General features: G+C 38.5%; 1 protein-coding gene across 2 annotated transcripts in view; it reads left to right on the top strand.

The window, feature by feature from the left end:
* LOC124157543 (SKI family transcriptional corepressor 2-like) overlaps positions 1–5,561 on the top strand; it is a 98,904-nt gene extending 93,343 nt beyond the window's left edge. For both annotated transcript variants that reach the window (XM_046532365.1, XM_046532366.1), the window contains one exon: positions 1,150–5,561. In XM_046532365.1, coding sequence (XP_046388321.1) covers positions 1,150–2,145 — 996 coding nt within the window. In that variant the 3' untranslated portion in view covers positions 2,146–5,561. The remainder of the gene's footprint in view (positions 1–1,149) is intronic.
* The last annotated feature ends 9,838 nt before the right edge of the window (positions 5,562–15,399 follow it).

Here is a 15,399-nt window from a genome sequence, read left to right on the forward strand (position 1 = left end):
CCGATAGATCGAGAGAGTTTCCGGTTCCGTCAGTTACCTTCGAATCTTAGTATGAAATTAGTATTACTTGAGCTGGGATTCCAATTTTGTAAACAAGTTATTACATTATGCGTACACTATCTGCCCTTAAGAAGGCCTGAAAACACTTCCTGTCAGTAAAATACGACATTTGGCCTCCTTTCCATTCGTCTATAAACACAACGGTCTCTTCTATTATGTCACCGAGTCAATCATGATTTATCGAAAGCTTTTCCTCTTCCAGGGACTTCTTCCGAGCTAAATGTTTGCTCTGCGTCCCTCGTTCTATTTATATCATTTCCCGGGTGTGGGGCAGGGGTTTGTCGGTTCTTGACCTTTCAGAAATGCATCTTAATGCCTCATCCCCCACCGTCTACATAAATTTGGACGATGGAATTGGAGCTGACGCCAAGCCCAAGCCGCGACGAAGGCAGTCTTTTTCAAACTGATCTGAGGTGGACTCTATCGATATTTAGCTTAAAAATGCTTGGTAATTCCGTTAGAGGATATTTTGGTTGTTTTATATCATAAGGGTGATCATGACTTCTTTCCTCCGTCATTCCATCATTTGTCGAATGTAAATAGTACCGTGAACCATATTACCAAAGAGTATAAGATGATATTACTAACCCAGAAAATCCTGGGAAAGGAGATTCGAAGAAACGATCAGAAATGCACGTAATTGATTTTTCCTAACTGTTGATTTATTCCTGCGTATATGTTTTTAATTTTAAAGTCTCATAACAACCGTTTATTTTAGTTTTTTTTGTGAATGAATACAAATGAATCAATGATAATTCATGAACACCTTATATACTCAGCAATTTTATATTATTTATTATCCATCTTTATGAATGTCGTTGCAGTGGCTCAAATTGTGAGCAACACTTGCCCAGAAATGTCGAAATCTAGGTCGACCATTAAAAATATGTGGAATGAAAAAATGCCCTTTCACCATGTTACTTGTGACATGGCTCATTGAAATATCGCCAACTGCGCTTAAAACATTAAGAAATACTCTCCCAAGCTCCCCTGCCCTGAGCTACCCTCGAACTGCCGACGCCCTAGTGAAGTTCCCTTGTTATTCTCCTGATTTCGAGCATTAATTTATTTTTTTTCCTTCCGCCTCAGGTGACACTTGAGTGCAGCGGCGGTGGGGTCGAAGAAGACTTGACTCTGGGCACCGGAGGAACCAAACCCTCCGCACCCAAGATCCGCACAACGGTTGTGCGGAAGGTGCAGGTGATCACCAACTGCAGCTGCAGCGCGTGCGACGCGGCGCCCGACGCACTGCACCGCGAACCTGCGCCTGAAGCGCCCCACCACCACCACTCCGCCTCCTTCGCCGCCCTGCACCCAGACGGCCTCCCGGACACGCACCGCGACGTCCCCGAGGACGTCCTGCAGGGCGTCCATCATCCGGAGGACCCCGACGCCAACCAGGACGCTGACGACCACCCGGACGACGTCGTGTCGCCCAACAGGCACCACCACCATCACCACCACCACCACCGACCCCACCACCACGCGGAGTCGCCAGAATTCTCACAGCCACCTTCATCCCTGTCAGATTCCCCCCCAGTCCACCATGCAGACCACGCTCCTATTGTCACACCTCCGAAGGGCAAGTCCGCCCACGAGGTTCCCGACCTCATGGACCTCATCGAGCGTAAGGCGTCGTCCTCAGTAGGTTCAGGGTCTGGGGCTACGGGCCGAAGGATGGACTTGGGCGAGACCCTTGTAGGGGATGCTGAGTGGGGCGGTCCAGAGGGCGAGGAGAAGCTGAGGACCCTTCTGGGTAGATTGGTGGCGCCCATGAGCGCGGAATCTGCAGACGTCGCCGGTTTGGACGGTTCGGGCAAGCGGCTGGAGGGAGAGGGCGCGAGAGTGAGGTTCGATCCGGCGATAATCCGAAGGGTCCTGGCTAACCCCCTGGCCGGAGCTGCTGGTGCCGAGGCGAGGGTCGGAGGTGCGGACCCGACCCTGGAGGTGGCTCCGCATAGCCTACGACCGGCCAGGGACGGCACGGAGATGAGCTACCATGACAACCCTTCCCCGGGTTCGGCCGCCGATGACTCCGGAAGGAAGAGGGCCGAGAGGGAGGACGGGGAAGAGGAAGAGTTTTAATCATGCCCACACTTCCCATTTTTCATCCCTATGATACCCTAATGGGTTTTTCTTGTGACGGACACACCCAAGGCGACCAGCTCTTACCCGCACATTCGTCTGGATGCTTGCCGACGAAACGTCTGTCCACGTCCGAAAACGACGCGGACTGTGTAAATAGTAACCATATTTTTTTACGAAACAGTGAGCCGTAAAAGGTTTACTTGCACTGGGGGCACGACGGAATTATTTTGTTGTTGTTTGACGCGTCAGAGCGCGTTGCATTGCCTACGAGCGAGTCGATTTCTTTTAGGTTGGTGGATCGATCTCGTCATGGTTTGAAGTTTGAGGTGGTATTCCTCCTCGGGAGGAGATAGAAAGCAGTCCAAATTGGCTTTCTAATACTCGCGACTGAAGGGACTCGTGGCTTGCTGCGATTGTATTTGAATCACGCGAACGGTTTATCGTTGAGTCTTCACTAATTGTAATGATATTTTTTAACGTGTTTTGTAAAGTTTTTTTTGGTGCGATAGAATCATCATCCTATGTATTTAACGTCATTCTGCCCAAGATTATCGGTAGAATAGTTCTAAATAGTGCCTTTTTCGGTGATTTTTTGTAGCCTGAAAATTCTCCTGAGGTCGTTCTACTCCTTGCGGAGTTTTGTGTTTCGATTTAATGAGTAATGAGTGGTAATTTCGATGAGTACCTGATTGAAAATCGCTCGGCATAGTTTTGACTGCTGGAATCTCCCGAAACGTTTCCAAACTTGTAATAATGTGTACAAAGGATGTTATATTTTGAGGCTAAAGCTGAATATAGTTTATTTTTATCGTGTTAAATTTTATTGATGAGCATTTAATCTCGACGCTTTTCAAACTCAGTGCTGAAAATATTACTGACTTGTTGTCTGGCTCAAGATATTTCCACTTCTATTGTATGTGGAGATAAATTTTTCACTAATTTAATTTTATCCTTTTTTTTAATTTCGTTCACCACTTACATTTGCTTGGAATGTGTTAGTGAACAAATAAGTTAATATGCCAAAACTATGATATTTCGGAACCGGAAAAAATGTACCTGCCGTTATTCTCGAAAGGTGTCTTAGGACTTCGGCATTATGTTCGCTTTTATTTTTTAATATTCCTGCGGATAACTGGATCTTTGCTTAGGTGGAAACAATTAGTATTGCCCGTCACTATGTTTTCTCGAAGATCTTTTGCAATTTGATTAATTACTCACAATATCACACTGGTTTTAAGGATACTGAAGTGATATTTATTATACCTGATCTATTGTTTATTTCCATCAAATGCTTATTTGCAAAATAGCATTGGTTAATTATCTATTAAGAATAAAACCAGAGTTCAGCAGCAACTCATCTGCGCAAGATTGCGATGGCTAAGCCAGGGTAAGGCGTAACCAGGGTTTCTGTTGAGTACTTATATTGTAATAACGGACCTTCTTGTCACCCATAGTTCTTTTCTAAGCAAAACTTCGAAAACCGCTGAAGGAATCTCTGTTTTAAGGCCGTCAATGTAACAGGTAGCCTTGTAATTCCTCTACGCAGATGAATTTTCTGTGGCTTGCAGTAATGTATATAAACGATTAAAAACAAAGATTTTCCGTATTTCCTCTGGCGAAGTTTTAGTTATCTCGAATTGGAGTACAATATCCTGTCGAAATCTGTTACCTGTGACGTGTAGAAAGTTATTACATCCACATGTCATTAAGTTTTATGTTTCACCCCTAAGATGGTAAATATTCCGTTAGCTCATTTATGTCTCGCAGTAACATAAGGTAAAAAATTTCATAATATTCCAGTTTCCGCTAATTATTATATTCCTTCGTCAAATGCCCCTTTACGTATTGAATCTCTTATTTTCAATAACTTTGAACGTTGGAGGTAAATAACTGATTAGAGCCTTTCATTTTTCTCGCTTCCTAGTAATATCTTTCATAAAAAAAAATATTTTGGCATCGTTTTAAAAGGGATTAAAATCTACAATTTGAGCTAGTCAATTGTTATCGCTTACAAATCAGGAGGCTCTGGATAAAAATCTTAGGCAGGATAATCAATTTTTGCTGCTATAAACATAAGGTTTCATGAGGGTGAAATAAGGGTGAAAATGTTACACTTCCTCGATTCCATGAAGAAAGTATTCTTTTTCACTCTCCCAAGTTTAATCCTATTCTATTCATTTCTAGTGGGACATATTGGTCCAAATCACACCTAAAATAGATGAATTACGATATAACCATGATTTTACGGCATGGCCTTCTAAAATGTGAGTTCCACATTGTATTGTCCATCGGCTTTGCAGATGGTGAACTTTGATTAGCTGTTTCTTGATTGGTGTTCAACACCCTTCTGCTGTCAGTGTTTGTTTACAATGTTTAAACTTGAATATTTAGGTCACGGGACTTTTACTGACATATTTGTTCAGATTTTCCCAATTCCTAGGGAAAGTGTAATTTTAACTGTACATCTCGAATGCAAACTAACTCGCGTACCAGTCATTAGAAAATTCGTAATTTTAAAATTATCGTTTTTTTTTATAAAGGTGTGCACGAATGTCCTGAATTTCAACCGAAGTTCTCTCGCTTTGTGACTGGATGGAATATGCCTTCACGTACTTCAGGCCCTTCCAACTGCACTTCAGGAATCGAATGAAAGTTACAAGTAGCATTAGATGAATCGTTAAGCGGCTGTTGAAAGATTTGACGCGACGGGAAGTTGGGGAAAAGTTTAACCGAAAACAAAGAAACGATTGTGTTTCCCGTGTAACCAAAGAGTTGAAGGAGATGACTGTTCATTTGTAAGATGAACAGGGGTATCTTTGCTTCTCGCTTTTCGCCCCTCAGCCCATGACACAAGAGATTGACCGCATATTTGCCCACTCATCCTTGGTTTGCTTCCATATTCATGGAAACAAACTTTGGCTTAAATTAGTTACCTAATAGGCCACCAATTTACTTAAGCTAGCAATTCAGTTTAATATTCAGAAAAAAACTGATTTTAATTCCCTGCTGGCAAGTACCTTGATGTTGAATTTTATTTTACTGCTAAAACATTTGAAACATCCAGACTTATTTTATCGAAGCAATTAATGCATTTACCTTAAATATTTCAGCTTCAAAGTTATCAATCGCTTTGAAAGATGATTTTATTCGAGTTTGAATAGTTTTTCCTTAATGCTTGTCTTCATTTATACGTCTTAAGTTATACTCTGTTTTGTGTGTATTTTTACTGTTTATTAAGAGAGGCTTTACACTGGCTGTGTTATGTAAGATAAGGAAGGATTGCCATACTTGGATCATTATTAGTCATTGTGTTGGAAATAACAAAGCACGAGCTCAATTAATATGTGCTGTGTAACTTTGTATTGTACAGGTTTCTGAAGTATTTTTATTATTATTAAAAATATGGAAATCAAGTTGGACTCTTTTTATTTCATAAATTTTGAAATCGCTGCCTTTTTCGTTCTCATGTTTTAATTCTTCTTTCATGACCCGGTTTTTCCTTAAAAAAAGCTATTTGCTCTAAAAGAAGCAAATTGGGAACACTGTCGATCATGCCCAGAATGCAAAAATGCATGGTAACCAACTCATTGGATTTTAAAACAATAATAAAATTCAAAAGCCTAATAAATCAGTTATTCATATCTTCGACTTCATTTACTTCATTTCTTACTGCTATGCTCACCAATCGAGGAACAATCAGGGAATACAGAATGGTAATTTGCATTTCTTTGCGTCAAGTTGTATTTCGTTCCTCTTTTTTTCACGACTGTTTACTTTTATTTCCACTTTTTTCATCAGATAAGTGTCATTAGTGTTTTATTAAACGATTGAGGCATGTTTCAACATATTCTTAGTGTCAAACGGGACCTGGATAAATGTGCAGTTCATTGCTGCCAATGGCCAAGATGATATTCAATCTGTATTCATTAATTAGACCACAGGTAAAAAAATTACCACTTTACACTATTGATCAAATTTGAAACTGAAACATTTTTCAATTAAGCATTTGTTATTTCACGACTAGAAATAATTATTCACTTGTATTTACTTATGGCCATGGAAAGCTACGAACTGCTTTGGATATGTGATATAAATATCACTTATTACCAAATATTGTCCCGTGCTGCATGTTTGAAGGCATGATCAGCAGCATGCGCCAATGATGTCGGTTAGATGGGAAGTTTTGAATGGAGTGGTAAGTTGATGTATTTTTTCTATCAGTTTCTTCTGTATTCATAGATTCCTAATGATGAAATACGAGAATTTCATTTTAACAACATAATAAAATTAAGTATCGCTTCCTTGAAAATCCATATTGTTTTGAATACTGTTCCCGTAGCATGTTTTTTATTCATACGGAATTTGTAATAGCCTTTCATTTAATTTCTGAAAATTTCTTTCTAAATATTAGTCTAAATTATAAAATATTATATCATATATATATAAATGAGAAAGAATTTTATCGACCGAATTGATAATATTTTTGACTGTCTGGAGCGTTACACAATTTATTGATTGTCGGATCACTCCTATGTTTTGTTAACTGCTAAATTTCAACGTCGTCCTTCAGTCCTGAATTTTTACCTCTGTGCCTCTATTGGTATATGGCAAGAATATCCCTTAGATAACTATTATGATGCAGTCTACTCGGACTTATCTTTTGTGCCGTTTTAAAGAACAAGTTTTAGTATGACGCGACCTCAGTGTTAATGATCAAATCATAGAAATGGGTTCAGTTCCTTTTTGTCAACGCAACACATTAGCTTGGTATTACTTAGCTTCACCATAAATCTGCAATGTATATTCTATAATACCCTGGTGAAATTGAATTAGATTAATTTACAATTCAATAAATTCAATAAATCATATTGTAGCGCCTTTTAATTTTTTATTCTGTCCTCTATGAGAAGAAGAGTCATCGACCCCCGTATTTTCCTATTTTCATTCGAAGCCTATCATCACTCTACAATTTGGCGTTAGATACCCTCTCACCAACCATTTTCTTCGAATATATAACTAAAAGTATATGGTCTTCTGGGGCCGATTCATTTTTTAAGTGAAAATACTGGCTTTGATGTTCTTCATAGAAAAAAGACCATATTTAAACGACCCTTTTTCGAAGTTTCACTTCATCGTGAAGCCTAGGTCTCTAAACCGTGGTCGCTTGAAACGTTTTTAAAATATTTAATGGGAGAGTCAATACTGTCAATTACGCTTCGAATGAATGCTCTTCCTAATCACTAGACTTGTATTAATTCAAACTAATTTCAGATAATCCACTCCTTCGAAAGCGTTTACTCTTTCCGCAAGCATTCTACGGAAGTTCAGGTGGTGAGGGGTCTTGTCCGAAAATATGATTCACCAAAAAAAACATACTCTTTCTACTCACAGTTTCATTACTCATAAGTTCCTTCTTCACATAATTTATCTTATGATATATCTTTGGACCTAATGATCTGCTGTGGGGAAATCCTGATGGACGTAGATTTCTAGTGAATGAAAAGGAAATCACGGCAACAATTTCTGTCTTTTAGGAGCTAGGAAATTTAATGAAAGAAGAGGAAAATCCTCGGAGAAATAAATATTTTGGGAACACAAAATTATCCAGTCACACATTGATGGAGACTTATGCATCCTGCTCTAATTAATTCTTCGCTCTTGCGGCGTACGCTATCAGCAAATACAGCGATAGATTCATTTGGAAATTTATCATGGTTATGTCAAGAATTTTGCACGGTCAAGTGAACAGTGTTGCATGGTCGTAAAATAATGCTACATGATCGTGAACACCATTTTGCATGGTCGTGTAAAAAATGTTGCATAGTCATATGAGCAATTTTGCCCAGTCATGTAAATAATGTTGTATAGTTATGTGAGCAATGTTGCATCGTCATGTAAACAATGCTTTCCACTGATTTCGAACAATTTTATACCAAAACAAGTCTTATAACAAATGATTGGTCTTTCAATTGACCAAAAGATATAAGAGATATAAGCATGTGTGCGCAAAAGAGCGTGCCGTGTTATAAACGTATGTAAATAACGTTTTCAAAGTATCTTCAAATCGCTAGAGCAGTTTATGTCGCTGATACTCTCTGTCGTTTTCTCATATATCTTACGTCCTTATACATACATTCGCTGGCATTAATAGTCTTGCGGGAGTAATAAGAAGTTATGCCGCCGCTGGTAATAAAACGAGCTTTATGAGTTTAAGGAGCCCTTCCAGTATAAGAAAGACGATTTGACTTACTAATCCTGTCATTGCTCAGATGACGGCATTAGCACTTAAGAAAATAGCGAATATTTTGCGTAGCGATTTGCCAATGATTGTAAACAAGTGGATCATAATTTTAATTTTTTATAAATGTAAGAGTTTTAATATGCTGCTAAAAAGTCTCTGCTTTCAAAGGACATTTCTCGTGATTGGGAAATTCATTATTGCGTTGAGAAATATTAAAATTTTCTGATGTTACAAGATCACAAAGTATGTAGAAAACATTCAGAGAATTTACTCTTACTATTTGTACAGACTAATCACTCTTCTAATCACACATTTAGTTTTTGAATATTTAACATACCTTTACGTTATACGGAGCTTTTGCACTTTCTTTCGCCAGAAATGAAAGGACTACACCGGCATGAATTAAAATCCCAATCTATATCCCTGCAAACATGCATAGAATCCAACAAAAGCTTTCAATTAATTTTTTGCCTTCTTGTTGAATATTCATCAATACATTTGCAGTAAATTCTAGGTATCATTCAAATTTTTATATGAACCTTGATTGAATAAGCCGACAATACCCATCGTTCTTGTCGGTAATTCACCTCGCGTGTGAGAAGTGGCAGTTCCCTCCTTAACTGCCATCTCGTTTTACATCTTGAGAAAGTCTTTTAAAAGTATGCCTGCTCCTAATGCAGATCCTCAGTCACTACTAAAATCATGGATATATTAACGAAGGGTATGATTCCAGAACCATCATCAGTGCTTGAAGGTACATCAATACTTTCACGATTGATTGCATTGTACTGTCCGATTTGGATCGTTTAATCTTTTTCCTGAGAATTTCTCACCACATTTGTCGTATTAAATCATTGTCTATATTTTGTTAGCAGTTTTTGATCTTCCTGTAGAAATAAGGATGAAAAAATATTCATAGCAATACGAAAATGTGTTGATACGGACATTGCCATTTTTTCGAATTCCTCATGAATTTGTATGCTAGCTACCGGACCAGCGTATAACATCTACATATTTGAAAGATCTTTTATTCGTCTCCACATCACACCGCTCACATATCTTGCCTCCTTAAAAATAAAAATTTTCTTTTCAATTGCTCAATTGATTGGTGGCTCTTGGTTATTCCTATTTATTGCTGAAAAATCCAGTCAAAAAAATGTTGCCTGTTCAGAGAAAGCGAATCTCAGGCTAACACGGGCTTGAAACTATCAAATTGTAAATAGTGGAATTCATCGATCACTAAAGGTAAAATCCGACACTATTGTACCACTAGAGGTGTAAACCACCTGTACCTCGCAGAAGATGAACAGAAGAGAGACAAGCCCTCTTATTGTCTTCTTTTTTCTTGATATAAATTTCGAATCGATTACTGGGCATACTATACATAGCCTTTGGAATGGGAATAAGACATATGCATTTCCTTTAGTCACTAAATGTCACTTATTAAAGGAAAAATAACCATGGAAGGTGTTCAACCGGTATTTTAAAGGAAACAAAAATATTTTCAAATCGGCTCACACCGAGGTCAGCGTACCGCCCGCCTTCCCTCATTATCTACCAAATTTTGGCTGCCGTTTTTTCCCCTGGCGATAGTGTCCTATTCTTGATACGGGAAACGTGAAAGACCGCTTTTGGCGTAATTGGAACTGAAGTAGAACACCTTACGGATGGAGAACCAGCAAGTAGCGCTTCTCGACAAATTGGCAAGAGAGCCAAGTCCTCACAGCGAAGTGTCTCATTCGTCTAATATTTGCTCTTATTGTTAGTTCCTTCATATAAAATTCGAAATGACTCTGGAGTTTGATCGCTTATCAAGAATATGCTATTATTCTAGAAAAAAAACTGGTTACGTTTTAGGATGAATGGTAACTATTGATTGCTTTTGCTACGGTGATTTTATTCGTCCTATCATATAAATGTGATGGAAATGATTTCCTAAATTTATTAGGGAAGTGAACAAGTTAATAAAAATGACGGTAGTCGATGAAAATCAAACGTGAACCATCAAGTAGGATAAATCGAGGCTAAATATACAAATAAGTTGGCAACTTCGCAAAAATTCTTCTTTCGTTAGTTTCTTACCAGCTGTTATGGAAAAAATCAAAGAATATAGCAAAATCAACATCTATTAGAAACAATAATATTTAAACGAGCGCTTGGCATGAAGCGAAATTATAATGAACGAACTCAACTCCAAATAAAGTTGAGGAGGATATTGACAACGAGCAGATCACTTAGATGGTCGTAGAAAAATTGAATATGTAGAATTTTTCGAGTGACGATCCAAAATAATTCAGTTGCATTCGTTTAGGTAGTTAAATTCTTCTCAAGAAGAGAAGATTGATGATTATTATTGCTGGTAAATTTTCAAAGTTTAAGTTTCTGAGTTAAACCCTATTTTAGGGTGAACAAGTACTTCATTTCTAGTTAAATTAAGAGATATTTTATGGATGTTGGTTGACATATTTAGTCGTTAACTCTTTATACGATCTTATATCTATCAGAAATGTCGGCTCTTCTAAGTAATAAGGTCAAATTTTAATTCATTAAACTATAAATAGAAATGGTAACCTTTGAAGCTTAAGTAGGACACTCATTGGGAATTTAATATGGGCCTACAGAGGAAAAGAGTCAATTTACTTTTCTTTAACTAAATTAGAGGAATTAAATGGTCCGTAATTTTTAAAAATAGAATATATTATTTCATTCAAGATAAATATTGTTAATTTCATTTTGCTAGTTAGACATTACTTATATATATTTTTATATACTATATTCACACTTTTCCACTGCATTCCTATAAATTCCATGAGTCCTTTGATGCTCCGTTATTCTTTATGGATAATTTTAGAGAATACAATCGACGTGGTTAACATAAAGCTAAAATTTCTATTGCTGTTTGTCATTCCTGAAGCCTTCAATCTCACGAAAAAGTGAAACATTTTGTCAATTCCACTCTTGCTTACTTTCCGATTAAGGGATGAACAATTTAGCTAGTCATTATCAAGGCAATGATAAGCCAATACTCTAAACCTGGATCGAAAACTGAACTAATGCGAAATTGACTAAAAATATTATTTTTTATTGGGTATAAATGTTTCAAAATGAGTTGATATTCCTGATATTCCTAAAGCCATGCCTCAATCCTCTTACATTTTGCTGTTACTCATTGTGCGAACAGTTTTTTTTGCTCAAACGTCGATTTATAGGTCCTCGACAGTGTTGTGCGAGGGAGGCAGGCTAGCGGCAGGGGCGGGTGAAAATTGCAAAGGAAGAGGAAGAAAACGTCGCGGAGGCAGAGGGGCTTCTTGGAAGGGGAGTCATCGTTAATGCTCTGAACTGAATACAATTATATGAATACCGTTTTACACCCCGCACGGGATCAGCTGGAGGAAGGGGACTTCATTAAAGGAGGTCCAAGAACATGGCGGATAAGCTTTATATCCGTCACCGTTTCGCGTGCATTCTATTCGGCGCCGCCACTGGGAAGCGGTATCTCGTTCAAATTGGCTTTAGCCGTTAATGTGAAGTACTCTTCAGTCTTTTTTAGTCTAGAAAGTAGTCTTTTTTAGTTTAAAATCGTCTCGCATGCGTTAAATGCGTGGTTTAAATTATTTAATGGCTCAGTTACGCGTCACTGCCGTGTACTTCCTCGTGAAAAGTGGAATTCGATGGTTGGTAGCGCCGCGAGTGGCTATTTTGAAATTTAATTTTAATGCGCGCGGAGCGATAACAAGCGGCAGACTTAAGAATCATCTAGCTGGAGCCAGACCAGAACTTCCCATTATGGCCAACTGCCACGAATTTTAAACAGGAAAATGCGGAAAATTTAGACCTAAGGAGAGTACTTTTGAATTTTTAAAGTTAAACGATTGAAGCTTTCGTGGACCATTGCTACGCGCAGTGAAGAGGCCTCCAGCCCGAGGGGGGAAACGTCAGTGAAAGTGATGAAACATACGCGGATTTCAACCAAAAGAGAAATTTATTTTAGTGCCAAAACTGTCGTTTAAGTACCCTGTAATTCTTTGTCCAGACAATAATACCCTTTAAATTCTATGAGCTGAGAAAAATTCAAATTTGCATGCATTTTCTATGTATGAAACGTGGAACATCTATCAAACTCACACCCGAAAATCCCCAATTTTTCCATATGCTGTAAAGTGAACATTTCATCGTCGGTTTTATGAAAGAAGAATGAGGGATTATCGGGAATAAAAATGAATATGTAATGATATTTTTAAAATGTCATTTTCATCCGTTTATTGAAATTTCCTTACGACGGATGGGCGACATCGATATTTTCGACTTTTTTTCCTCTCCAGATTGGGTCATCTCAAAAACTAACCCAATATCACCATACATTGTATTGTGCCTATAAATTTTTTAAAGGTTTCCCGTCGCGTAAATAACGGTATAATTCGAGATTAATCGTCCGGCAACAATATGAGTGCATTTGAGGGTGCTCTATCTGCCTTAAGATGCTCTTACAATTAGTCATGCAACCGTGAGTGCACATTTTTTTCGTATGACATATATTATTATAACATTAATTATTTTAGTCAACTATATGGACAAAATGAGTTTATCGACGGTCAGAAAAAGAATATTATTATTTATTTTTATTAATAAATAATTTAAACACTTTGTTTTGAGCAAACACACAAACAATTTGTTTTCCGTAATAACCATAGGATAAAGCAAAAATATTAACAAATCCAAACCGTATAAACTTTCTCCTGCGTCCTACTACTGTATAGGAAGACTAAATAGGATATCTATAAATAATTTATATTCATATTCTCCTCAATAGTCACTGAGAAAATTCACTTTCGCAGTAATTTATCGTTCCACTTCGTAAATGTATTGCTCTACTAGGAGGTCCTTTCTAAGATGGCTAAATGAGGATTTTTCTTCTTTCCCTGGGGAGGGGGGATGTTCAATTCATTGTATTGAGTTCAGTACGTTGACGTGGGGAGGTGGTGGAGCTGGCTGAGAGATGAGGCGAAAGACCTCCGCGGACCGTTCGCGCCGCGGGACAACATAGCCTACTTAGTAGTGGGATTGCCGGCAAGAAGGGAAGGGAGGGGAGGTCTATTGGGGTAGGGGGTAGAGGATGAGGGGTGGGAATGGCATGAACAAGAGTGTGAGAAAGAGAGGGCGAATACCATCGCGTCTGCAGTCACCAGAGATCTCTCTTCCTCTTTTTTACATTGCTCCTTTTTTCTGTGTTTCGAGTCCCCGAGACATCCCTCATGTCCCGTTTCCACTACTCTCTTCTCACGACGGATGGCACTGATTAGGGTTTCATTCTGCCGTGGAAACGTAGAGTAGGGGCTTAGGCAGGACGATGTGTAGGGGGTTCACGACCAGGGGCGGAGCCCCCCTTTAGAAAAAAGAATGTGAACATTTATATCTCTAAAAATCACATTGTATTCTATTTTGTCACTTAAAATCACATGATTGATGAGTCGGGAAGCTGTTTACGGAGTAGAATCAATTTGTTCTATAGTTTAATATTTTTCTGTTAAAATTAATTTAATTGGGGGGCACGTGCCCCCTGTGCCCCCTTCTGGCTTCGCCGCTGACGAAGCGTATGGATAGTCTTACTGGGGATGTAACAGCAGTCAGCGGTGACTGGCGCAGAAGAATTTGAAGTCGAAGTGAATGAAATTCGGCGCTATTCGTCAAACATTGCTACGGGCGAACATTGAGCGTCACACAGTTTCTAATCGAACTATGTTTGGAATAAATGCAGACTTAGAGGCTACGTGCCAGGTTTAGCTTGCTGCAGCAATTATGAGTTAATACCTTACAGAGCAATGTGGAGATCATCATCTGAGAACCATCTTTTCGCAGGTACAACGGAGAGGATGAAATAAGACCAATGTTTTACGGAACGTAGCGGAACGGTGCGGATATTAATTTTTCTCGCGGTCATTAAAGGTCTTCACTACATGTAAGGTCGTAGATATTGAAATCAATCCACCCACGCGTTACTTATATTTTCCTAGTAATATACACGGGGGAAATCGTGTTGTCAAGTCTGTGAAGGCTTGTATCCTAATACATCCCGCTAGATGTCTACTGAAGTGACTTTCGGGCAGCATGATGTAGATGTAGGGCACCTAATAATTGTATACCATGTTGGCTAACGTAAGTTAGCTGGTAATGTGGGTTAAAATCGTTGCGAAAACGTAATTTATGTGACAAAAGCTACTCAATTGACCCTTCATGCTTCCTTCAATCGGTCCCAGAACTTTATTTCGAATTTTATTCGTTCCAAGCGTAGGTATTTCTATTAAAGACCGTCTGGTTACGCGTCTGTACTATCATTCTTACTTGCGAAGTTCATTGAACCAATTCAATCGTTTCAGATGGAAGATCTGACTGAAAAATTGAGGCAAAACTATGTCTGGATCCACCTATTGTTTTAATATTACTAACTAGTTTCTACCGATGCTCGTCATCCTCGGGCAGTAATTAAAGCAATTCTGAGGTTCCTCTTGACCACTATCTAATAAGCTGTCAGTTACTGATAGCTGATCAAATGAATTTTTAAAACATTTTCTCGCCAACGAAACGCTTCGCTCTTTAACGCGAGCATCGTGTGCTTAAGGTTTTAGATATAAATAATTTTTTTGAGACTCCGATTCCTCATCTTGACCTGAAGCTGATCTTGCTCGTATCATGAAGCGAAACATTGGCTAAAGATCATTTGGCAGTATATTTAACCAACTATTATTAAACTGAAAACTAGTGACAAGAGAATGAAATTCTGTGGCTTCAAACATCGTTTTGTTTTTTCTTCAATTGATCTGCTTTGACTCATCGTTTAGACAAGAATAACTCACTCCCACCCAATCTTCTAAATTTCAATACCCCCGCGCAAAAAAAAACGGTACCGTTACCCAAAGCACTCGATGAAAAACGTGAGAAGTTTGGAGAGTACTCTTCAGTATGTAAAGGTCTCATCGGTCTCAGACAGAGCACTAATAGATTAGGTTTTTTTA

This window comes from Ischnura elegans, chromosome 4 (genome assembly GCF_921293095.1).
Source record: "Ischnura elegans chromosome 4, ioIscEleg1.1, whole genome shotgun sequence".
Lineage (NCBI taxonomy): Eukaryota > Metazoa > Arthropoda > Insecta > Odonata > Coenagrionidae > Ischnura > Ischnura elegans.